Consider the following 26,019-nt stretch of genomic DNA (forward strand, 5'->3'; position numbering starts at 1 on the left):
GTAGTTTTCATGATTTTTTTTCACTGAATTTAGAAAATATTATAAACTTTGTTTGAAAATATTCGTTTCTATTAAGAGCGAGTAGAGTTAGCATAGGTAAAGCAACATATAGATTATCGCAAAAACAAAAAAATATGAGTTTTTTTCCGAAAAAACAATTTAAAAGAAATGTACATATATATTTTCAGATTCGTATCCTATTAGTTTATATTGAATTTTATTAATTTATAATTTTATTAAATCTTTAAAAAAAATAAAATTCTGAAAAAAATAAATTCAATTTAAGACTAAACCAAAAAAAACTGCCATTTTGCTATCCTGAAGAAAAGAAAGATTGAAATTAAACCTGGGAGTTTCGTGGCTTTACCTTTCTTCCTGAACTTAAGTAGCAGGAAGTAAGTTAAAGCCACCAAGCATTTTTTTATTTAAACAAATTTGACAACAAAATAAGATGAAAACTTTATTCTATGACGTCGGAAATTTGTATCAAATGTTTGATTTTTGTATTTTTTTGAAATTAAATGTTAACTATTAAATACATAAGCTTAGCTATCAATTAATTACACACCAGACTAAATCTTTGATTTAATCTAAGATATGAGCATTGCCGCATCAGATTCATTTTATTCCTTAATGTCAAACTTTTGACAACAAATATGTATTTACAATCTTTAAATTGAGGTTAAAAAAAGAAGAAATTGGTTTTAAAGAAATGACAGAAAATCTAACGATAATCCCATAGTTTTTGATTATACATTAGATTTTATTAGAACCAGACTCATATTTAATCCGGTGTTGAAGGTGCGCACTTTCATTTTCACAAGAAATTTTTAATTTTGCCTATTGCCTATATTATTATGAATACATACGACAGTTTCTTCACTACATATATATTCTAATAAAACGGTAGCACCCATGATGGTATGTATAGCAAAATATAAATTTGTATGCCGTTTTTATTTTCTGAACCATCCCTTAAAACATACCGAGTAACGGGATATTTCAAAATGTTATACACTTTTTGGTGGAAAAGTATAGCGTCTGACATTTTAAAATAAAGCTTTGGATGGAAGAACTTGATGTAGAGCAATGCGAAGTGTTGAGTAGATCTTTTATTTGAAATTTTAAAAAAATTAATTAAAAATTCGTTTTTGCCATTCGGTTTTCAAAGAAAATTTATTTTTTAAAATACTTTATTTAAAAGCAAGTGTTTACTTTCAAATAAAATTTAGCATCAAAACATTTTAAAATAATATATGTACATTTTGGAATATTGTCACTAGATTTAAAGGCAAAAAAGATAAATTGCAGATTTTTGGAACAAACCGAGGTAAGTGCAATTTTTATGTTTACTACGTTTTTATTGAGGAACTGAGAAATCTTCAACTATGAATCTTCATGCATTGAAGTATATGTGATAGTATCTTGAAGGAATAAGGTACAGTCAAATTATCCATACTCACACATACTCTTCTAATGTTCCAAATGTCCTTCAAAATTTATCAGAAATTTCAAAAACATAAAAGTGAACAGTAACCTCTAAAGATATTTGAATAGCTCTTTTCAGATAATATTTGGCTACAAAAGTGAAATTATAAAAGCAATCTACATATGTATTTAATATAATAGTATGTATTTAGTAGATTGTTAACTAATTTCCTCATATACACAATGGACGTTTTGGATCACGACCCAAGTGAATATATGTGTATGTACATACATATATGTATATTGTTTGCAAAGTAATATAGTATGTACATACAATAAGTGTATAGAATACGTACATTAATTCATTAATGTAGAATTTTCAATTTGAATACGTGAATATATTTAACTATGCATTTATATGTGTATATGCATGTGTAATTCTGTTTCCAAAAATCTAAGTTTTTTGACATCTGAAATACTTTTTGGATATCTTTTGATTATAGGACTATTGTAATTTTATAGAAATATAAATCTAGAATTCGATATTATGTCAAATATTTGTGAACACAAGCATTGCAAACTTACATAATTTCTATATATATATATGCATACATAAAAAATGTGTAATGATCAATTCCACTTTAAAATATTTAAGCAATGTTCCCCCAAAATAGAATATTTTGTGTAAACAGGTAATATAAGATATGTTTTTTTATTACAGCTTTGTTTTTCTTAATAAAATTTCATTTTTTGAAATAAAAAATTGGTTGGTACATTTTTAATAAAAATGATGATTCAAAGACCTTTTTCATCTGGGAGTCGCCAAGCTCCGGATCCGCATGATAATTTTTTAGAGCAAGCTGGATTTTATCGAAAGCACACAGCAAGAGATTCATCATGTCTGTTTCGTGTCATATCTGAACAGATGTATGATACACAAAATCATCACGCGGCAGTACGTGAAACTTGTGTTTCTTATATGAGAAACAATAAACTATATTTTCAGAAAGTAAGTAAATAGTCCATCAAGGTACCCACCAATATTTTGCAAATTTAGTATTTTGAAAACCTTTACGTCAATGTTTGTCTTGCATTATTAAATCGTAATATTTTCAAATCAATAACCTTTATACATATGTTTACAATTTGTAGTCGTTAAAACAATACGTTTTCGATGTCGATATAGATGAATATTTGGATGAACTATCTAAATCTAAAACATTTGGTACATTATTAGAACTTGAAGCAGTAGCACATATGTTTGCGTAAGTGTAGTAAAAAATTATGTTTATAATAATATCAGCTTTAATAAATTTATTGATATTTTAAGGAGGAATGTAGTATTGTTTCGACCTCTTGAACTTGGCCGCTGGTTTTTCTATAATCCCAATTTTGATAAAACTTTTCAAGTTTTTGTATCGCATGATCGTCATTTCGATACAGTTTATGCTTATAATTTTATAGAAGATGCTGCTTTTTGCCAATGTAAGTCAGAATGGAATTTTTTTAATTACGAACATACATATGTACATAAATACTATGTAAAAATAAAGAAGCTCAATAGTTTAATAAATATCATTAAATTTTTAGCTATTGTTTACGAACTCTTATATAAGCATGTTTTTAAATTGCCTGATATAACTTATGCTGTAGAACGTATGTTACATGCAACATCTTTCGAAGAAATTGATAGTACAAGTGAAGGGTTATATTGTCGTAAAATATTTCTTAAAGATGGGCGCACATTTGAATTAGATATGCCTGAAAATACTGATTGTATTTTAAATAATTACGAGTTATGTCATTTTCACAATCCAAACTTCCCCGGGCTAGCCCAAATGCTACAAAATGAAGTAAATAAATTTGATCCATCATATGCTAGTGAAACGAAAATAATATCACCTCCTGAGTATTGGAGTCCATATGAAACTCAGCCACCATGTTTTTATCCAAACAACCACGAAAATGTAATCAGTGATAACGACTTGTTTGATGGCAATTCGCATTTAAAGCAGTTAGATTCTCTTTTACCAGAAAAGTATGTTTCTTGCGTGCGTCAATTACTTTATGAAGGTAAGAATTTCTCAAACTTTTTGGAACAGTTTTTAATAATATAGTTTTTTTTTTTCAATTTAATTGAATGTTTATTTAGGTATTACACCTTTTCCATATAAAGTAGCAAAAGCATTAGATCCAGATATGTATCGCAATATTGAATTTGATTCTTGGTCTGAAATGCGAAAGGAGCAGCGATGGAAAAATTGGTACACTGGTGGTAATAGCTTACAGGTAAAGTGAATGTTTCGTAAAGTCGTTAGTAACATTTTCTTTTTAATGTCAGAGGAAATGGGTAATTTTGGAATTAAATACATAAATATGCATTTCAATTTAATTCAAACAAATTATTTTGTATAGTTTTATTGAAAATGTTAAAAAATAAAATATAAGCGAAACAAAATCGCAAATGATATTAATTATCAACGAGTCTTTCTTTAAGTTAATCCTTAAACCTTTCATAAGATAAAGAAGCAATCGAATTTTGAAACGTTTCCCGCCTAATATTCAAAAGCAGCATAAAGAATTGAGTAAAATAAAATTACATAAAATAAATATTTTCAATTTAGACAGCCTATAAATTTTAAATTTGCATGTACATATATGTTTTTTGTAATATGTTTTGTATTTTTTTCGGATTATATTCTGTTGTGTATATGTGGGTTTTTGTGTTGTTTTTTTATTTGTTTTTGTAGATGATGTCAGTATCCACAAAGAATTATTCGAAAACAAAAGTTATTATGATGGATAACATTAATTATTTGCTACAGGTTGGAGTTAAGTGTCAGGTATATTTGAGAAAACAAGATGAATTTTACACTGGTTACATACAAGAAATGCCTGAAACCAAAAATGAACCATGCATAGTTTTTATAGAAGATTTGGGGGAAAAAAGATCTGTAAGTAATTAAATTTTACGTAGTTTTAGTAAAATTGATTTTTATTAGGTTCCATATGATTGTTTGAAACCCTTGCCACCGGATCAAGTAAAACCATGGCCGTTACCATATCGATGGCAAAAACAATACGAAAAATTCCAGCAACAACAATCCCAAATGTATAGTCCAGCAAAATTTTTCAAACGCTTCACAAGTCATACATCAAAATGTAAGATCGCTGAATTCGATTACAATGTTATGAATTCATGTCAATTAGAAAATAGTATCTGCGAAAAAGAGAATGTGAACTTGAAGCTGAAGCAATATTGTAGTTTAGATAATTTTACTTCGACTATAATTTCTAAGCCGATAGAAATAATAGCAATGCCTTTAAATGTTGAGAGCGAACGCACACCTCTTAATAATAACGCACAACGAAACCAGAATAATAATTCTGAATTAAAATCTTTAGATTCAGCAATAAACAACAAAGTAGACGAAACTGCAAGCCGTTCTCCTTCAGCGCAACATACGTCACAACAAGATCGCGGAGAAGTAATAGAACCAACTTGTTTAGTTGAAAATAATATGATACTAGAATCAAATTCGGCAATGGCAACTGTTGTTGGGAATGACGCCTCATGTCCTTATCCTCTATACAACTACTATACTGAACCTTATTACGCCTATCATCCTTTTGATAATAGTATCATACATGCAACTAGTGGTGGGCACTCTTATTATTGCGTTGTCCCAAATCCGACATCTAATGTTATTCCGCATACTGCACCGCCAAATAATGTTTTTATGTCACCTGGTTCAGCGGTTTCATGCGGCTCGACTGGGGGTGTAAACAATCACATAACAAGTTTGGGATATTACTCGTCTTCAGGAGCATTCTTCCCTGCTTCTGCCATTCCACAACCAATCATAAATCCATCGGCTTCAAATGGCCGCCAAGTGTTGAATAATAATTCCAATAATGTAAATTTTGCGGTTCAGAAATCTGTGATGGAATGTGGGGCGGATTTACCGAAAGATGTTGCAACCCTAAGATTCTTCTTCAACTTAGGTTGGGATTACTACAATGAAATCAATGACGAAAAAAATAAAGGTGAAAATTGTTCTTTTTATTAAAGATGCTTTTTAATGATATTTATATTTAATTAGATTCAGGAAATCGAGCTTCCGATTTAGCAATAGATTTCCAAAAAATTAAAATTGAAAACGATAGTTCGAATCAGGTATGTACTTGTACAGGAATAACTTTTTTTTATAAACAGTACTTTACATTTAGGAAAAAGCTGATTCAAACAATAATATTGTAACTAGTAATAATTCTTTGAATGAAACAACTAGTAATGATCAATACTCTTCGTACCAAAATTCATCTCAAAATATTACCAATAACAAGAACAGCCATCCAAAGTATAATACCAATAATCGCGAAACTAAACACTTCACATCGCGCTGTTTTAATAATAGAAAACCGAATAGTTATAATAGAGGTAACGGAAATAGTAATGCCCATCGTTTTTCACAAACATCGCAAAGTTCTAGGAACATCAATAACAATAATACGCATAATTCTAAGAATGATAATCGTAACTTGAATGCAAACTGTGCTTCTAAAATGAATATTCAAAAAAATGATTGTTATCAGAAAGTGAACAATAATAGTTACAATTGTAATTATGAGTTGGAAAGCTCAAATGTAACGGAGATTCAATCCGGTAACAAAACTAAAGAAACTTTTGAGGTAGCTAGTCATCCTTCTCCGGTATCTATTTCTGAGAATATGGACACTGTTCAGGTATAGTAAATAATTTAATTAGTTCACGGTATAATTTTTTATATTAAATTTTGGTTCAGACGGTTACTCAACGAGGTTTTCTATCCGCATCTGCTCCAGCAACTCCCTATACTATGCCTTATAATCAAGATAATTCGACTTATGCAAATGAGCAAATTTCTACTATTCCAGTTAACGGTACCAGCCCAAATGGCAATATTTTCGTTCCACAGGTTATTGCGCCAGTTCCGTTCGGAATGTGTCAAACAGTACCACCGCCTTCTGCAGTAACGCAATCATATAATACGATGCCTCAAAATAGTAGTGTTTTACACAACCCGAGTTACTACCTTTCGCCAGGACAAAGCGGACCGATAAACACTTCGCATCCGCCACCTCCGCTGCCAACTACAACTGTTCCACCACCGCCGCCACCACCTCCACCAACTGGTGGTGTACCCTTATTGCAAGCAGCTGCTTATCCAATGCAAGCTTCACACTTACAACAAAGCTATTATTACCCTTTTCCAACACAAACAGCTGGTTCTGTCAATACTGCAGCAAGTGAAACATCAACTTCATCAATGGGAGGTGGCGGAGGCGATTTTAATTTAATGAATTACACCCCAGAGCCAAACGGGTCTTACCCGTTAATGAATTTTCCTGTTTATTACACTCCTACTAATAACAGTGCATTGACTCCTACTACAAATAATGGCAGTGGACATATGCAAAGTGGAGGACCAGTTAGTGGAAATGCGTATCAGGTATTACATTTGCGACACGTGCTATTTTGGCGTGACTTTATATAATTGTGTTTTCGTTTTGTACTAGGGATTAAAAAGAAAATTCCAAAAATGAATGTAGAAAGGAAGAATATAAATATGTATATATTTCCTTTCTCTTTTCTTGTTCTTGTGTTTTCTTTTGTGTTTCTAATTTTACGTTTCATGTTAATACAAAATTTAGCAACGTACGTGTGTAAGTATTAACAAAATTATTAAAAACCTAAAAATCAAATAAATTTAAAACTGCTTTTATATATTTGATTATATTGTGTCCTATTTTCGTTATTTTTAGGGATATTGGTTAACAACTGCTACTATTCCGCCACAAGTAACTGTAACAACACCTACATCTAACAAAATAAATTATAGTGCTAATTCGAATGTTTCACATTAAATTTTGATGAAGTATTTATTCAGCTTATTGTGATTTAAATATTGTTTAAAACACTAAGCTTCTTATTATTGTTGGAAATTTTTAAAAATAAAAATTTTACATATATATCTATTAAAAACCTTACAAATATTAAGAGACTATTTTTCAATAATTATAATAGTAACATAAAAAACATTATAGCAATTAAGTAATTTTAACTAAGTTATTCAAAATAGTTTAACAATTTTTTTTGGAGCAATTTGAGAAGTTATAGGAAATTAGTTTTTAAATAACAATATACACATAGCTTAATATATTTTACATTCCGTTGTTTAGATAAGCATATTAAATAAATTAAAAAAGCCTTAAAACACTAAGGGGCATACAAAAAAATGTATTGATACACATTTGGTGGACTATTCAGGTTCTAAGAATGATGTGATGAATAGTGCATGAGAAGCGCATCGATGCATTTTTGAATTTACGCAAAGAAAATAAGTCTATTATATGTATGAGTGGATCTTTGCAGCATATTTTTTAGTTTGGAATACTTTTTTAAGGGTAATTGAAAATACAAAATTTGTATAAAAATTTTTAACTATAAAAAGAAGAGTAATTATAAATTTGAAAATTTTCATAGCCCAATTCAAATTTGGAAGTTTTAATACATTTTTTTTTTTATGTAAGTTCGATATTAAGCAACAGTATTTACATTTAAATTATTCTGCATTTGCTATTTTCAATGTTATGTCGATGTTATTAAATTTATAAATTTTATTCTTCATCCAGTTTTTAAAATTTAGAAAATGAAAATATTGGAAAATAATAATTAAAATAGAATGTAGAATGTAATAATTTTGTAACTATAATGTAATTATTTTCATCTTTTGTTAAGTAAATGTAATAGTAGTTCCTTATAATATTCTGAAAGTTTAAAAATATTATTGCTTTTTTTATTTAAGCAAAGATCATATTGAGTTATTTAATAAAGTCAAGATAATATTTAGGAAGAATGTGCGAATTTCGGAAATATTTAAAAATAAAATAAGATTTTTTGTAGTAAGTAGTATTTACATTCTACCATAACAAGGTAGAATGTAATAATTTTTATATAATTTCTTATAACTTCTTGTTTAAAATAATCACTTTTTTTCATTGTTTTTTAAAACTAATATTAATAAAAATTGCAATATTGCGATATTTATAGTCACAAAACACACTATTTCTTAAGCTTAACCTTTTCTTTTATAACACATCGTCGTTGTAATAATTTTCTACCATACTATAAGAAAAACCAATTAAATATAATATCATATACATATAGCTCATAGGCAAAATAGTAAAATAATAAGATCGAAAGCTTATATGTATTTCATTAAAGTGCGATTATAGAGGAACCTACAATATTTTGTCTGTGAGATGTAATTTACATAAATGTTATGTATAAAATATTTTTTATAATAATTTTTATATTTAATCAAGTTAGATTTGTAATCTATTAGTGTAAAAATTTTCCTTTTTTTTTAATATTGTTCTTTTACTTAAAAATTTATTTTTAATTGCTTTTAGTATTTAAATTTTTTTATATTTTTTTACATAATTTTTGTAAAACTTAACTTAAAAAAAAAAAAAAAAAATTAAAATTTAAAAAAACAAATAAAAAAAATGTTAGTTTGTAAGTAAAAATTTGTTTTTTTTTAATAGAATTATTATTTTTTAAGCGAATCGATTCACAATTATCTTCAATATCAATTTAGAAATTTTTATATTTTAAAAGTATATAATTAAGTTCATATATGTATATATATTATTTTAAAAAATATTGGTATTAGAAAAGTAATAGTAAAGTATAAAATTATATAAGTCCAAAGGTACTGTAACATAAAAAATATTATGTTACAGTACTTTTGGACTTAAATAAGTATATTCTAAATTAAATATTAAACACTGTAGTATTACAGTGTATGTGTTATCTATATACTGCAGTGTAAGTAATCTATACGATCTAGACAATATACGGATTGCTAAAATCAGGTTTTAAATATTATTTACTCAGGGTGCGTAGTGAAACAATTGAAACAACTTATTAATTGTATTTCAAAACAATGTTCCTAACATGATATACATAACTAGAAAATTTGACCAGACTAAAAAAAAAATTGAAAACCATAATATGACTAACATTACAAATATGAATGGTGATCTAAAATGTTGAAGCAGCTTATTATACTGTAAGTTATATACTTACCTGATGAAAATATTTTAGTTATTCATGAAAATAAAACATGCTTTTTGAACAATTTTTTTTTGTTTGTTTAGGTTTTCTATACCGTATTATTTATTTACAATTTATTATTACGTAAATCACAAACAATTTACAATGATATACATACTTTGCTTTCTAATTTATAATAGGCACTTTAATGAGATAGGATTGTGAACATTTCTGTTTCGGTTTTTTTATTTGTAGGAATCATTCTACATTATACCTATACATATTTATTCACTCAGACTTTTACTTTATAAGTAGGTACACCTTGTACTCCTAAACCACTAACTTTGAAGGTTTGGCCAGCTGGTTCTGGTTTTCCACCTTTACCAGCCGTTGTAACGAAAAGTATATCCATACTTGGACCACCAAATGTACATGATGTTACTAGTTCAGCTGGTACTTTAATACTTAATTCAACTTTTCCAGTTCTAAAAATGAAATGTTTGTTAAACTTGTTATTTTTGAAAAAAATAAGCAAAAATTTTTTTTTACGTTGGGTTGACTTTAACAACTTTATTATCTCCAAATAGAGCAACATATAAGTTTCCGTTTGTGTCGATAGCTACACTATCAGGTACAAAACTTGGTCGTTTTCCTTCAATACGAAAATCATGAATAACTTTTGGATTTGCTATAAAATAAAAATAAAGATTTCTAAAACATATTTTTTTATATAATGATTTACGAAATTAATTTGCAATTGGTAGATTGCTAAGATCAACCAGGTAGAACCAAATAGTGCACTTACAAATATTTCCAGTATCTGGATCGTAATCAAATTGTTTAATTTCGAAATCGACTGAATCTATGTAGTAGAATTTCTTTATTGTCATATTCCATGTTAAACCATTTGATACTCCGACATCGCCTTTAATTACTGTTGGTTCTTTACCTGATTCCCATTTCCATAAGTTACTTTCACGTTTTGCAAAAATATCGTCTTCTTGGTGTGTTGTTCCGCCTACAAAACGACCTTTGGGATCAGCTTTTGCATCATTAAAGCGATTATTTGGATGATCTTTTTCAACTTCAAAAAGAGTGCGATTTACTTTGCATTCAGTCGCTTTTCCGTCCCAATCAACAATTTTTAAGAATCGTCCCATAGTTACGGTATACTGATTAGGATGTCCATCTATTGGGATTATAGTTGTTGATATTTTTTCACCAGCTATTAAAATAAAAAAAAATTTAAATTGTAATTTTTAGTTGTGGTCTTTGAAAAGCAATAAAGATTTTTAAAATAGGGAAGGCTATTCAAAGATTCAGTATAATAATGTGTTATCAGTAACTATGAACGTATTCGAGAAAATTTTATCTAAATATCTATGATCACTGTGTAAATATTTGAGATATATGTAATTGTTAAAATAATTGTTTACTTAATAATTGTCATTATATTAAAAAAGTTAAATTTCTTTATTTTATAATGTAATTTTATTGAAATATTTTAAACAAGTGTTAAGTTTTCTAAATTTCAAGGCTTATTTTGTATTTAAATTATTACATGAACCTTATTTTGCGTCAGTGTCTTTACTAGTGTTACAAAATTCACTTGATAATTATATAATTAATTTTACTTACGGATTGAGCACTTATATATTTTGCTTTCATTAAAATCATAACGATAAAGAGCAGGTCCATAAATATCTGTATAGTACAAGCTCTGAGTATCTGCATCCCAATGAGGTCCTTTTGCAATGTCTGCATAAGATTCTTTACCTATAGATTCTACGCTTAAATCCATTTCTTTCTATTGTAACGAGTTATAAAAAAATATAAAATTTTTCTTTAGAATATTTTTTTTAAGTTTAATTTATTTTTACAAAGAATGTAGTGACCGTATCACTTTATAAAGTAAACTAAAATATTTATGATAAAGAGAGATATTCATGCAATTTTCTTAAAAGCTTTTTTTTTTTTTAATAAAAACAACTCTATAATATTCATGCAATTAGTATACATAAATAACAAAAAACAAAGAAAAAAAGAGAAAAAAATTTCTTAGTTGCATTTCAAACAGCAAATAAAGGAGCGTACAACTAAAACATAACTGATACCAACTTAATTTACAATGATATTTGTGTACAAGTATTACAAATACGGACAATAGTTTTACTAGAAAATGTGTTGTAATAGTGTTATGAAAGTATAGCTACAATTTCATTATAATACATACGCTTTCTTCTGATGACGAGGAACTATCTTCTTTACTATTACTGTTTGATGCACTGTTACTACCCTTTCCAATTATTAAGAGTATAACAAGTACGAAAACATATTTTATAAATTTATTCATTTTTATTCTTTGTATTCTTATGTCGGATGTATTATTTCTTTTGCTAATTCAGTAGTACTGTCAAAAATAAATACTTTTATATAAATTAAAGCTATGCTGGTAGAACTATAGATATAATAATAAGTTTTCATATTCTTTTATTTTAGTTCCTCATAATGTATAGAAGTTTAAATAACAGATTTAAAGAAATTAATTGAATTTAGCTACTGCAAGCAAATGGAATACTAAAAAGTGTGAGGGTAAAGGTATTATGTAAGTAAAATATATTATAGTATTATTATATGGTATAAGAATAGAATAGAATTTTTATGAGAATAGAATTAGTATAGTTTAAGAAAAGAAAATTATGAGTATCTAACAACAAATATGCTTCTTCATTGTACTATTTTAGTTCATATACTATTATAGGTTTTATCAACCACCATCGAAATGAGATTCAGTTCTAATTAAAATCAAATTTCAGTTCTAAACCTTTAAAATCCTATACATTTTTATTTTTCTTATAGCGACTGGATTTCAAAATCTTTCAAGAAATTAATTTAATTATGTATTTAATTAAATTTAAATTGAGATTTGATATTTTAACAATAATATGAACTTGACTTTTGTTTGCATAAAAAGTAATTCTTCAAATCTACTTTGTTTCAATTTAATTCTTATTCTTTAATTATTTTTTGCCAAGAATTTTATATATATACATACATATATGTATATAAAGATACGTTCATGTCTAATATGTGACTTTCTAAATATGTACTATGTACGTATAATGTATGTATAATATATTTTGTGTATACTATGTATAATAGTATACACAAAAATATTGTATATTTTGCGATAAGAGAAACTTTATCAAATCATTGCGATTGCATGTTATTATTTTGTAAAAAACTTGCATGTATTTTAAAATTTTGTCTCAAATTTTTTTAATGTTAATTAAAGGACGTGCATTTAATTATTTAGAAAAAGCTTTTTTCTTATATTGTCATTCCAGATTTTTATCATCCATATTAAGGTGATGGGGTATTATTGTACTTATGGGGTACTTTCAAGTGTAAAATTTCAAGTTTCGAAATTAATTTTACTCTGAAAATCTCAAAATTTTTGAATAACCTATCACGTTAATTAATGTGACTAACAGAATATGGGTGTGTAAGAGAAAAATTTATATGAACTTTTTCTTCTTTGGTTAACGAAGTGAATAGATGGCAACCCGTTGAAAAGTATAAAACTGGATTAGTTAAAATTTTTATAAAAAAATCTAAAGCAAAAAATATTTTAATGTTTAATTTTATGTAGATAAAAATTCAAATAAAAATTATTTTCGATTCGTCTTTCATTTTAATTAAAAGTGCCTTGAAAGTAGTATTATAAAAAAATACAATTAATTAAAAATATAAAAATATTTTTTTCTTGTAAACATTTTTTTTGTTTTCGAATTAAAATTTTCCAATACAATATGTTCGATTCAATAATTGGCTATTGGTTATGATCAAAATATTTTTATTGTAAAATTAAATTGAAAATTTTTATAATATTAAAAAATTATCCAATTAAAATGTCAAATATATCACTTTTTTTTATAAACAATAATTTGTTTTTTTTGTTATTCTTTTGTGTTTTTCACTTTTTGTTATAAAGTAATCAATTATTATTTTTTTTATTTCTATACATCATAAGTAAAGTATTTTATTTTTTAATTATGGAAAAAATTATTTGAATAATATGAAAAATTCTTGAAAACAATTTTGTATACCAAATTAATTTCTATTTAAATAAGTAAATTTTGTTTTTTTATTTTTCAAACTTTTTGTACTTTATCGTTTTAGTTAGTATTATAATTTTAGCCGGTTATAATAAAATTAAATATTCAATCTATGTAGTGCCGGCTTTTATAGAATTTTTGCTTTAAAAATAAAAAAGAATAACAATAAAAATTCCTTTTATTAGATTAAAATCTTAAGATTTTTGATAATTCACTTAAATAGAATGGATCTTTCTAAATGCTGAATATCAAAATAAATTTTTATTGAAATAAATCTGTTATCATGTTAGTTCAATATAGTTTGCTTTCTATATTATCATTTAAAGTTGAAATGGGGGTCGAAAATGTTATAGTAATAAAAATTAATTTGCTTTAATATACTCATATAATTCTATACTGTATATATTTAACTTATAAATACATAATACATATTGTTATTTTGATTAAGTTTATTCGTCAGATTTGTCAATATTAATACGAATATGATTTTAAAGAATAAAAGGTGTTTATGCAAAAGTAATATTTTTTTTATATTTTTGTATTATCCTATTATTTAAAGTTTATATTGTAATGTTAAAATTAATTTCAAATATTTGAGAATCAATTTTTATTTTAAATTAGTTAATTCGTTTTTATAACAAATAAGTATATATATTCTTGTATTGGCGTATTATTGTTAATAGTTTTTACTTTAGATAAATTTTATTTTAAATTCAAGTGCAAATATGTAAGTCTGTCATGCACAATTTAAGCTTAATTAATTAGTTTTAATTTTGGCTTGATTTTTTTCGATGATTTTCGAACACTAATAAAAATTTGATAAAAATTATATTCTATTTGCACATACTTTGTACAATTTTGTTTAATTAAATAAGTTCATTAAAAACAAAGCTCTTATTTAAATTCAATATATGTATGAATTTTATTCACATTTTTATTTTGTCACCTAATTGTTATTTAGGATCTTTATAATATTATAATTAGATGGGTATGGAAATATTGGGTCGTTATATCAAAATTTTATATAATCATAGAGTTATAATTTTATTCATATTTATAGCTGTAAATATTATCAAGTTTATTGTATCAAAAAAGGTATTCGTTTCAATTATTTTAATAAATTAATTTTTATAGTTCTAAAAAAATAATTATAAATATTTGTACGTGTACGTACATTAAAAGAAATTAAATTGATTTTTGGATTAAAAAGTTGATTACATTTTCAAAATCTAAAATTATTTTATTATTTACCATAATATTTTTAATTTTTTTTATATTAACCGCAAAAAAAAAATATTTGCTATTTTAATTTTAAAATAAATAAAAATGATGATGTAAATTATGGCTTACAAGATAAGATAATTTTTTATGTTTTATATTAAAACTACTTTAGGAGAACAATATATTAATTATATTATTTATTTTATACTTATCATAAGTACATACGAGTATATAAACCATTTACAAAAGTTTATTAGAATATTTCTTTATATATAGATAGTTAGAATTTTATTATTTTTGAAAAACAAAAAACGAATATATGGCTCAAAAAACATTTAATAATTGAATTTAATAATCAATTTTCAAATTCTAATTTAAAACTTCCTTAAATTCTTAGCACATTCTTTAAAATTTTTACATTTTCACAATATATACACAATTCTAAATTAAATTTTCTTATATCTTTAACACGGGTGAAGATTTTAAATAAAGCGATAGTTCTTTGCAAATTTGAGTTAAAAAAATTATTAGATTTTGAACAAAGAAAAAAAATAAATTAAACTTGAAATTTACTTGATAAAATCACCAATTTTTATTCAAAATACTATCGCTGAATTGTAAAGCAAGCGAAGACAACCTTTTACGTTTAAAATATAATTTATTCTGAATAAAAGTAAAATTTGGCTTCTTATGTAATTTAAATCAATTTCAAGAGAATTTAAATGAATAAAACATATATAATATATTATTATAACACATTATATAATTATTATGTACCCATATAGAACGCAATTGAATATAAGAATTCTACACAATTTAGTAAATTGCTTGATGAAATCAATTATTAAATTGGCAAACCTAACAAAATAAATTTAGACTAAGAGATAGACTAGAAATTTTCTTGGTATATATATTTTATGGAAGACTTGTGTATATAGCCAATAATGTAATAATTGCGGAACAAAAAACATTTTGGTAGAGATAAAGGCGCTTTTTGCTAAATATTTACATTAAAAAATATTCATTCAGAAAAGATAATTAATGTTAGTGAATTCTTACGAGTATGTTACAAATTCATCGAAAATTAAACCATATTGTAAGAATATAAACCATGTCTAACAAAGCTAGGGTAAAATAAATTAATAAATCGAAAATTTTTGAATTTCCAAGTATTCTACTCCAAGCAATGTTGTGTGTTCATATTTTTCTGTGGAATATTTCTTTCATGTGCATTTTATACATAGAACATAATAATGTAGAAAAGATAATTGGAACTTTTTTTTTTATCTCCAATTGAATAAATAAATTTCGAGTTTTAAATATTCATTTTTTTAATTATTTTATTAATTTAATAGAATATAACGTTACAAATTTTTAAAATATTATTAAAACATCTATTACTAATGTTATATATGATATTTTACTGACTATTTATAATAATTTACTGATTATTTAACGTGAATAGTTTTAGATAGGTTAGTTACATTTTATATTTTTTATCAATCTATATGATGCATGGATCGTATTAATGTCCGTGTAATATAGTGAACATTATCAAATAATGCAATATATGGAATATATATAGAGTCACATGGAAATTGGAAATGATAGAAACATTTTATTGTTACAATTACACTTAATTGTAATATGAAATTTTAATATTTTTGAATTATGTTTATAATTTTATTAATATAAGAGTTGTTGTTTACATTTTAATAAATAAAAGTGGATGCTTTAATGGAAAGCAATAAATTTAATATTTTTGTTGATAGGAAAATGGAAAATTACCATTATATTTAATTTTATTATAGAAAAATTTAACAATTAGCAAAATTATAAGGTAAAAAATATTATAAATTATAAGATATTACATAAAATTTAAATACAGAAACAGGAAAACTTTGCTACTAAGTAGTTTTTTTTTAAATTTTGTCTGTTTTTTTAATTTCTTGTTTATTTTAGAATAAAAATGAACAGAGACAGGAAGGAATGTGAAAGGATGGAAAGAAAGTTCAAAAATTGAAAATTTTAAATTAAAACTGGATGGATGATGAATAAAAATGAGATTTGTAAAAATGAAAGTACTATCGAATTTAGCTTTAATCTAATCTAAACATAAAGCACGTTCGATAAATCCAAACTGCAAAATCTGCAAGAAAATAATACTCGTATGTTTGAAAATGACAATTATTGTGCTTAAAGTTTTAAAGGTATTTTCGGTTAAAGGTAGAAGAGCATAATGGAAAAATGTTGGATATTGAAGAATTACTTTAGTAAATTTCAAATTTCCAAAAGTTATTTCGCGTGAAAAGACTTAAAATTGAATTTAGATTTTTCCATGCATCTCTGAATTATCGAAAATCGCTAGATTCCTTTAAATTAAATTAGAGTTTCCACACAAGACGAAAGTATTTGCACATCTTTGTTTAGCTCTTCAATATTCTTCAATTATATAAAAATTTTAATTTTTATATAATTTTTCAATTTATTACACTTATTATTGGGGGTATTTCGCGATTCAATATTAAAATTTAGCGATTTATAAATTTTTATTTTTTTATAAACATGAAGTTTATCTTGATTTACGTGCATTTTGTAATAACTTTTAAGTAAATTTGCATTTTACTTTTTTTTTTCTATAAAAATAAAAAAATTTTAATTATTTTTAAATTTGTTCAATTAATAATAAAAAGTAGAGAACACCACAAGCATAGGGTAAATAGACATATTTACAAATAAAAATGTGGCCATGTACTCAAATAAAACAAAACAAATTACTAAAATTAAAATAACTATAATATTATGTACATGTTGGAAATCTCAGATTTTGCAATCTTTGAAACCATAAGAAAAATTTAAATAAATTTTTAATTGTATTGTAATTGTTTTATTTTTAATTTCAACTGGCTATTTAGAACTTAAATAATATGTGACAATAATATGGGGTTCATCAATATTTTAGGTAATTCTTTCAATGTGCTGCATCTAATATTCAAATGTACTAGTACATCCCAGCAATTATCAATATTTATTAATGTTTGTTAATCATTTTTTATACTTTTAGTTGGATACTGTGAATGCTGAATGTTTTATTAAAATACTATCACGAGAATATTGCTCTGATCACGAATGTACTTGCGTATCATAGATTTTTATTTATTTACAATACAAATTTGAATACAAATTTTGATTTTTTAATTTTTGATAAATTGTTGTTTAAGATCTAGATGCATTTTGTATGATATTTATATAAAGACAATTAATTATAGGAATTCCTCACTTTTTGAAATTTTGCATGTTATGTTTTTTATAAAATCAAGATATCTTATTTAAGCAAAACTTAACTGTATTTAAATACATATGTCATTAATTAAAAAAAAAAAAATATAAACTAAAATATCAAATTTATAATTTAATTACTTTAATTTTTAGTTAATATTATAAGTATTATTAGTGCACTAACAGTAAGTTATGAAAATGAATGAAGATTTAAAAAATTTAATTTTTTTTATTTTAATAACAAACACTATTTTTGTATTTTAAACAATTTATAATTATATTAAGTAACAATTTATCATTTCAAGTTTTTTTTTTTAATTAATTTAAATTTATTGAATATGCCAAATAGCAATTAAATTTACATTTTTCAATAAAACTTTCTAATAATGGTAATTATTTTTTAAAAACATGTTATTACTGTACAACAATTGCTTATGATTTGCACAAGAATTTAAAAATAAAACTTGAAAAATATCATATTTTGGATTATTGACATTTAGAAATGTTAAATAAGAAAAATAAATTATTGAATAACATTTTCTTTTGTTAAAGTTTAGAATGTTGACAGCAAAAATTTTAATAATATGTTAAAAAATATAACTATGTTTGTATGTAGGTATAAGAAGAAATTAGGCGGACACATATTGATGAGTTGAAATTAAGTAGAACAAAATAATTTATTTATAAGTAAAAAAATATACTTAGTAAATAATGCGAACACAATACCTCATCATCAGATCTTGTGAAACCATAAATTAAAATGGCAATCACAACAGCAATTAACACCCCCACAATTGTATAGTAAACGACACGTTTTGTGGTCATTTTTGTTATATTTTTTGCATTAATTTTTACACCTTAAGTGTATCTCTTTATGATTCTCTCAATATTGAAAATATTATTTAACTAAAATAGCACCTTAATTCAGAAAATTTTCACATTTACATAATAAATAATTACAAATTATATTTTAATATTTTAATTTATTTTTTATATAAATCACTTTTTTTTTTTAAATTTAAAATTACACTTTTCTTGTAAATTAATGTTAAATAATTGATGATGAATTAATTCGAACTACATTTATCTAAAAATTTTCTAATTAATATTATTTAGCACACTAATCTACAAAAATCTGCTTTACGATTGCCTTGTATTTTAAAGACTAAAAAATTAGATAAAAAATAATTTGCTCATTGCTCAAGTAATATAAAAAACTAAAAGTAAAATAATTATTATGTATATGTAGGTATGTACGTATGTGTATTTTTTTTCGTCTCAAAAAGAAAATATCGTAGTTGTAAATTGTTAGAGAAACATTATTTAAATTCGAATGTTCGTAATTAAATTGCTTAAACTAAAAAGTGATTCCACTATACTTGAAAAGTAATATTTAAAAAAAAAAAGATAATATAAGAAAAATGTACAAAATAATAAATCACAATAATTAATAAGTATAAAGAAGAAAATAATTGTAATTCTTATAATCTTAAGTGCTAATATTTAAGTTGAATTGATAAATATAAACCCAAAGTTTTTCGCCTGTATAAATTTTTTAATAAAAGGTTAATGACAATTTTGAAGATTTCATATTATGTTAAATATAATTAAAATTGTTAATATTTTGTATATTTAAGAAAATTTATAGTGAATAAGAAGATAAGTAAATATTAAGTCGAAATTATCGTCTCTATGAGTAATATTTTAATTATTATCTTCTGATTTTGAATCAATGAAAATAATTAGCACTTTTTAAATTAAATTGATATTGTTAATTTAAGTAAATGCTCTTATTTATAACTAATATATGGAGTAATATAGTGTTTAATATTTTAATTTCAGCTTTAATTTCATATGGTAAATCTATAAGTGAAAAAGAAGCAGTTTATAAGCATTCAAGTTATAAATTGCAAATTATGTTTGAAATTTTATAAATAAAACAATGTATAAAGGCTTATATCATACGAATTAATAGATTACTTAATGAAATAAAAATTAAGTATTAAATAGTTCATTTAAAATAATCTAAGAAATCAGAATATATCGATTAAGTTGAAAAATATATTAATTGTTGTAGTTTACTTACTATTTAATAATATTTTTCACTTAAAACGAATGATAGTGATTCTTAATTTTATAGGAGTGCAATATTATAAACGGAAAACAAAATTTATGTTACTGTTAATACGTTCGTTGTTTTTAATCTTAAAAAAAACTGCTTAAAAAAAGCTCTTTATTCCTTTTGTTGTTTTTTATTTTTTAGTTTTATTTTTATCGAATTTCTATTATTATTAACTACACATACGTATTGTCTAATGTCTACTATACAAGGTACTTAAAAATTAAGAAGAGAAAATAAAATTATTGAAAATATCAAAAGAATGTCATCATTGGGCGGAGTACGTCATATTAGATGGCTATTATTCTTAAATTTCAAAGGTGATTGAAATAATTTTTTATTGTAAAAGTTATATATATCTTCATATAGTATTTTTATTATGAATTCTGGAAGTTAAGTGCATAATTAAAGCCCTCGTTAGTGTTTTAAAATAGAATTACAATATTTACAATCAAATGACTTTAGTATTTAAAATACAAGTCAAATTCTCATTATAAATTTTTACCATTGCTACTAAACTAATTCAATAACTAAAGTATAAATACGAAATTTTTATTTTTTTTTTATATCTATAAATTTTTATAAAAAAGGCCCTATTTTGAAATCACTAAATAAATTGTGAAAGATGTATATGTATTCTGATTTCAATATAAGCTATGGAGTATTAATAAGTCTCCTGACACCTAAAACACTAATAATTATTAAAACTAAATTATAACATTAAACATTGTCTTCGTCTTCAAGTATTATTACAATTCGGTGCATATTTTTAGCGAGCTCCGCTTTATATTTAATGTGTTGAAAATTCTAATGATATATTGATTATTTTTCAGATTACTTCACATATTTACCTATTTCTCCCTCATTGAAACAAATACGCGAAATGTTCTTTTTTATAAAACTATGCATTTGTACAGAATTGTATTGTTATACACACCCTTCCGTATGTATAGAATTATAGATAATGTTTTGTTTGTCACTATTACCTAATTATATTTAAATTTTTTTTTTGTAGATTTTGTTTTTGAGAAGAAAAGATAACGTTGTGGATTTTATAGCTGTAATCTTTTGTCTTTATGAAGAATTTATTTATGGATGGTGTCTAGATAAGAGATGCAGTAGTTCCTGATGGTAAAAATATTTCATCTGCTTAATATAAAAGTGTTTTTGCTATTTTAAAATATGTAATTGAAATTGAAAGTTTCTGATTAGTCTTGTTATATTGAATGATATGCTCAAAATTAAAGAAGTTTCTAGGAAAACAACAAATTTCATTAATGCGCTATAAGATTGTTATAATTTTTTTATTTTTTTCTATAATGATTTTTATTGTTAGAAATTTTAAATGATATTTTAGAAAAACAGTTTCTGTATTAATATCAAGATCAATATTTCTATATAAAAAGAAATTTTAATTGTCAGGGATGAAATATTTCGTAAAACCAAAATATATTATTCACTCAAAATTAATTTTTCTCAACAAATTCAAGTCATTAAAACTAATTTAAAAAAATTTCATACATTTAGGAGTTGAACACATTGTTATTCTCCAATATTCATTATTTTTTATTTAGACATTTACTACATTATTATTATTGTTTCTCTTTCTCTCAACATTGATCTTTTAAAGAGAATTTCTTTAAAAAAAAATCTCTTAAATTTACGTTTCTTTATAAAATCAGAAGCAAAAATAAAAAAAAAGCAAACAAGAATATTTTGAGAATTTTAAACCTTGAAAATAGAAAATTATTCATTCCCATTGCAACTAACATACATTCAACTACACTTACCTTAAAAACGCCAATGTAAAGCAGTAAACTGGCCCATATTGATATCATTACAAAAAGGATTGAGCAAATACATCTTTGAAACGGCATTGCGTAATAATAATATTTTTGATTTCCGTATTAATATTTTAAGAAACTGTTTAAATAAAATAAATATTGCAAAAAAGAAAAATAAAATTTTTTTGTTATTACGGAACTAAAAGAAATGTACACAATTGAAAAGAAATTTATTGTTGAACTGCTGCATAAAGAGATCAGAGTAATTTTATTTTTTAATTTATTTTTGTCCTCGAAATTTTCAAATGTATAAGAATTAAGAGATTTTGAAAAAAAAGCTTTTTTTTTGTTTTATTTTTATTTTAATTATGTATTTTATTGTAATCTAAATTTATAAATTTAGAACGGTTAAATGTTTTCGAGTATTTATGACTGATGACCGCTTTTTTGTTCACAAAATTGGGTCTAAAGTTCATTGCCCTTAAGATTTGGGGCTAATTTATGAGGTTCTAAAATTTAGAAAAAATACTAACTAATTAATCAACGCTATTTATATGTCACTATTGAATTTTTTTTATAAATTAGTGATCTCATTATACATATAATTAGGGTACATCCAAAAATTAGCTTACACCTTAGGTTAATTCATTTAACATTTGACACTTTCAAAATAGATAGTGAGAATTTGAAAGTTGTAGTAACAGGATATAAGTAATTACAATATTAATAATTTTTTTTTAATTTTTTACAACATTAATAAATCTACAATATTAATAAACTTTATTTTAGGAGAATGTTATTTCCTCCAATAATACATTTGGAACGTATAATAAGAAAATTCATATGAAATATACTTCTGCAAAACATAATTGCATCCTGATTGTATGCAATTTTTCTTCAACAAGAAATCTCTTTTATCTAGTATATTTTCTACAATAGCGATTGTCTTGCAAGTAATTGTGCTGTGATACAAATTATAAATTCAATTAGAAAGTTAGCTTTAAGTTAGAATAGGAAATATGAGTTATTTAGTATTATTAAAGTGAAGTAAATCTGATTCAGCAACATGTAGAATAAGATTTATTTGGATTCTACGTCATAATCACATGACTCTAATATATGCATGTGTTATAATTATTAATATTATTCAATTGTACTTACAAGATTTGAAATTTACTTAAGTATTATTTAAGTGCATACATTTAATACACTCTAAAATGAGTTAAATTTATTGATACATAAATAATTAAATAAATGAGATGAATTAATAATCTATTTTTTAATGACTCTTAATTATGACAAAGATTTTTAGAGCTTTGAAATAACTTTAAAATGCATTCAATCAGGTGTTAAATAAAATATGTATTAAATATTGCATATAACTAAATATTTTAATAAATTGTTTTCACTAATATTTGCATTTCATTATCTATATTTAATTAATATGTTGAATAATGAAAACTAATTCAATCAGATAATTATTAATAATATTTAAAATCAATAGTAATGTTTATGTAATATTAAGATAATTTTATCCGCAGCATTTTGTTTATGAATTAATTTAATTTAAATTAATAAATAGAAGCAGAATTTAATTCTATAACTACCAGTTAGATTTTATATTGCTAGATATATTTTAAACGTTTGCAGTCAGTGCAATCAACAAATGAAAAACTCATTTTTGAAACAAAACTTTATTTTTTAAATATAATGCAAAATGTACGATTAAAATGTGATGTAATTATGTAATTATATATTGAAGAAAGGTGAATTTCTTGCGGAAAAGTCTTTTAAGTTTCAGTGTATGTATGTATAACGTATGTTGACGTAATTTTTATACATTTATGTATGTAATTTAAACTTTCAATTTGTACATTTCCAATCCTTTAGTGCCCAAGCCTGTAATTTTAAAAGTTTGACCTGCAGGAGCTGGTTTGTCGTTTATACGGGCACTTGTTACATAAAGTATATCCAAATTTGGGCCACCGAAAGCGACAGAAGTTATTTGTTCACACGGCATAATGATTTCTTGCTCAATTTTCCCATTACTAAAATATAAAAAATTTTTTATGTTTAATAATTGTCTTACTCTATTTTATTCGATTTGGTAATATTACTTAGGATTAACTTTTAAAACTTTTGATCCACCAAAAGAAGCAACAAATAAAAATCCATCTTTATCAATAGTCATACCATCAGGTACAAAACCAGGATTGGAACCATTGACACGGAAATCTGCAATCACTTTTGGATGAGCTTTGGAATAGAAAAATAGAAATCTTAATATTTCAAAATGAATTCATAATAAAAAAGTATGTTGTATTATTTTTTTTTAATTTTTAAGCTTACAAATTTCTCCAGTTTTTGGATCATAATCATATTCCTTAATTTCCAGATCAGGCGAATCAATATAATAGAATTTTTTTGTTACTGTATTCCAAGCTAAACCATTTGAAATACCGATATTATCACGAAGTTTTGTTGGTGTTCCACCTCTTTGCCATCTATAAAAGTTACCAGTACGTGTCATTGTAAAAATATCTTCTGGTAATTTTGCAATCATAGTTCCACCAAAGAAACGACCATGTGGATCTGCTTTAGCATCATTTATACGATTTTTTTCAAGTCCTGATTCTTTATCAACTTCAAATAATGTATTCAGAACTTTACAATTCTCTGAACGTCCATCCCATTCAAGAACAGCAACACGACGCATTAAACCAACAGCAAAACGATTCGGTTGCAATTCAATGGGTGTTATAAAACCAACATAAGTTTCATTTTCTAAAATTCAATTATAAAATTAATAAATAAAATTTTATTAAAAATAATTTATTAGAATTAATTTTCTTTTTGAACCTATTTTAGTTTGATATGTTTTATCTTCATTATAATCGTAGCGGTACACAGTTGGACCATTAATATCAATGAAATATAAGCTTTGAGTTTCAACGTCCCAATGTGGACCTTCACCTAAATCAGCAATTGAATTTGGAATTGGTTGAACTGTTGGCATCTATATGGGATTATGAAATAAATTTGAAAACAATTTAAAATTTCTGTACAAATTTAATATTGTTCAAAGCATAAGCTGAAAACTCTTTAACTCAAACTATTTAAATCACATAAATTTTATTATAAACTGTATAAAAATAAAAATTCAATTAAAATATTGCAATTTCTAAATAATAAACTAGTGTTTTTTTATTTAACATTCGTGATTAATTTGATTTATTGTAATTAAACTAAGCGTTTAATCTCAACATTTTAAATATATTAACTTTTTCGAAAAATATTAATTATTATATAAATTAAAATAGAATTGAATAAATTAATTAATCTTTTTATATTCAGTAAAATTTTATAATATTCTTAATCTTTTACCTTGTTTTGTTCTGTGTTTATTTCCTTCTCATGACTTTTCTCACCAACTTTGTTAGCTTTGACATTAACATTTGTGCAATTCAATAAAAATAAAATTATTAAAGCAGAAAATTTTACCGGACTTGAACACTTCATGTTGACTGATCAAGGAAATTATAAGAACTGAATTATATATATACCATGTCGTAATAATTATAATACAAAACCTGAGTTGCAATTAATGAGTGATATTATTCAATTAAAATATAAAATAGTTGTCCAACAAAATTTTAAGGTTAGTTATACAAGTCAATTTTGAACAATTGTCATATATATTCCCTTGATGTTGTCTTATTACAAAAATTTGATATTTTTCTAATGTTTCAAAGATTTGCCTTTAACTACGATGTGTAAAAAAGAGAGTGTTTGTTTTACGAGAATTTCATCAATCCAATGAAATGTCAATCAAATCAAACAAATTCAATGAACAATGTTGGATGTGTTGGATGTGTAAACGCAGACTAAATATAATTGAACAACATTTGTTAGTTATTGTTTTAAGGATTTGTTATATATTTGATAGTAAAGTTGCCTTATTTAAAATCG

The 26,019-nt window shown here is 24.3% G+C and overlaps 2 protein-coding genes across 2 annotated transcripts; one reads left to right on the forward strand and one right to left on the reverse strand.

The window, feature by feature from the left end:
• Positions 1-1,076: 1,076 nt before the first annotated feature.
• On the forward strand, positions 1,077-8,225 carry LOC129605312 (protein ovarian tumor locus-like). The gene is made up of 12 exons (XM_055514993.1): positions 1,077-1,330; positions 2,150-2,437; positions 2,581-2,693; positions 2,759-2,913; positions 3,019-3,501; positions 3,581-3,717; positions 4,254-4,382; positions 4,431-5,475; positions 5,532-5,605; positions 5,659-6,174; positions 6,234-6,920; positions 7,234-8,225. The coding sequence occupies exons 2-12, from the start codon at positions 2,216-2,218 to the stop codon at positions 7,333-7,335; spliced, it is 3,663 nt and encodes a 1,220-aa protein (XP_055370968.1). The 5' UTR covers positions 1,077-1,330; positions 2,150-2,215; the 3' UTR covers positions 7,336-8,225.
• Positions 8,226-9,608: 1,383 nt separating this feature from the next.
• On the reverse strand, positions 9,609-25,595 carry LOC129605183 (uncharacterized). The gene is made up of 11 exons (XM_055514775.1): positions 25,435-25,595; positions 24,910-25,066; positions 24,400-24,834; positions 24,168-24,306; positions 23,912-24,098; positions 22,905-22,996; positions 11,763-11,925; positions 11,168-11,336; positions 10,335-10,754; positions 10,079-10,217; positions 9,609-10,014 (listed from the first exon to the last, which is right to left on the reverse strand). Exons 1-11 carry the CDS (start codon positions 25,567-25,569, stop codon positions 9,822-9,824), a joined length of 2,229 nt encoding a protein of 742 aa, XP_055370750.1. The 5' UTR covers positions 25,570-25,595; the 3' UTR covers positions 9,609-9,821.
• Positions 25,596-26,019: the final 424 nt, after the last annotated feature.

This window comes from Condylostylus longicornis, unplaced genomic scaffold (assembly GCF_029603195.1).
Source record: "Condylostylus longicornis isolate FDR11 unplaced genomic scaffold, ASM2960319v2 ptg000013l, whole genome shotgun sequence".
Lineage (NCBI taxonomy): Eukaryota > Metazoa > Arthropoda > Insecta > Diptera > Dolichopodidae > Condylostylus > Condylostylus longicornis.

Excerpts from the sequence above, each read along its gene's own strand:
- LOC129605183 (XM_055514775.1), bottom strand. The coding sequence starts at position 25,569 with ATGAAGTGTTCAAGTCCGGTAAAATTTTCTGCTTTAATAATTTTATTT. Across the intron at positions 24,307-24,399 it reads TCCAAAAACTGGAGAAATTT|CTCATCCAAAAGTGATTGCA; the intron begins GTAAGCTTAAAA and ends TCTATTCCAAAG. Across the intron at positions 10,218-10,334 it reads TCCAGATACTGGAAATATTT|CAAATCCAAAAGTTATTCAT; the intron begins GTAAGTGCACTA and ends TTTATTTTATAG.
- LOC129605312 (XM_055514993.1), top strand. The coding sequence starts at position 2,216 with ATGATGATTCAAAGACCTTTTTCATCTGGGAGTCGCCAAGCTCCGGAT. Across the intron at positions 3,718-4,253 it reads CTGGTGGTAATAGCTTACAG|GTTGGAGTTAAGTGTCAGGT; the intron begins GTAAAGTGAATG and ends TATTTGCTACAG. Across the intron at positions 6,175-6,233 it reads AGAATATGGACACTGTTCAG|ACGGTTACTCAACGAGGTTT; the intron begins GTATAGTAAATA and ends ATTTTGGTTCAG.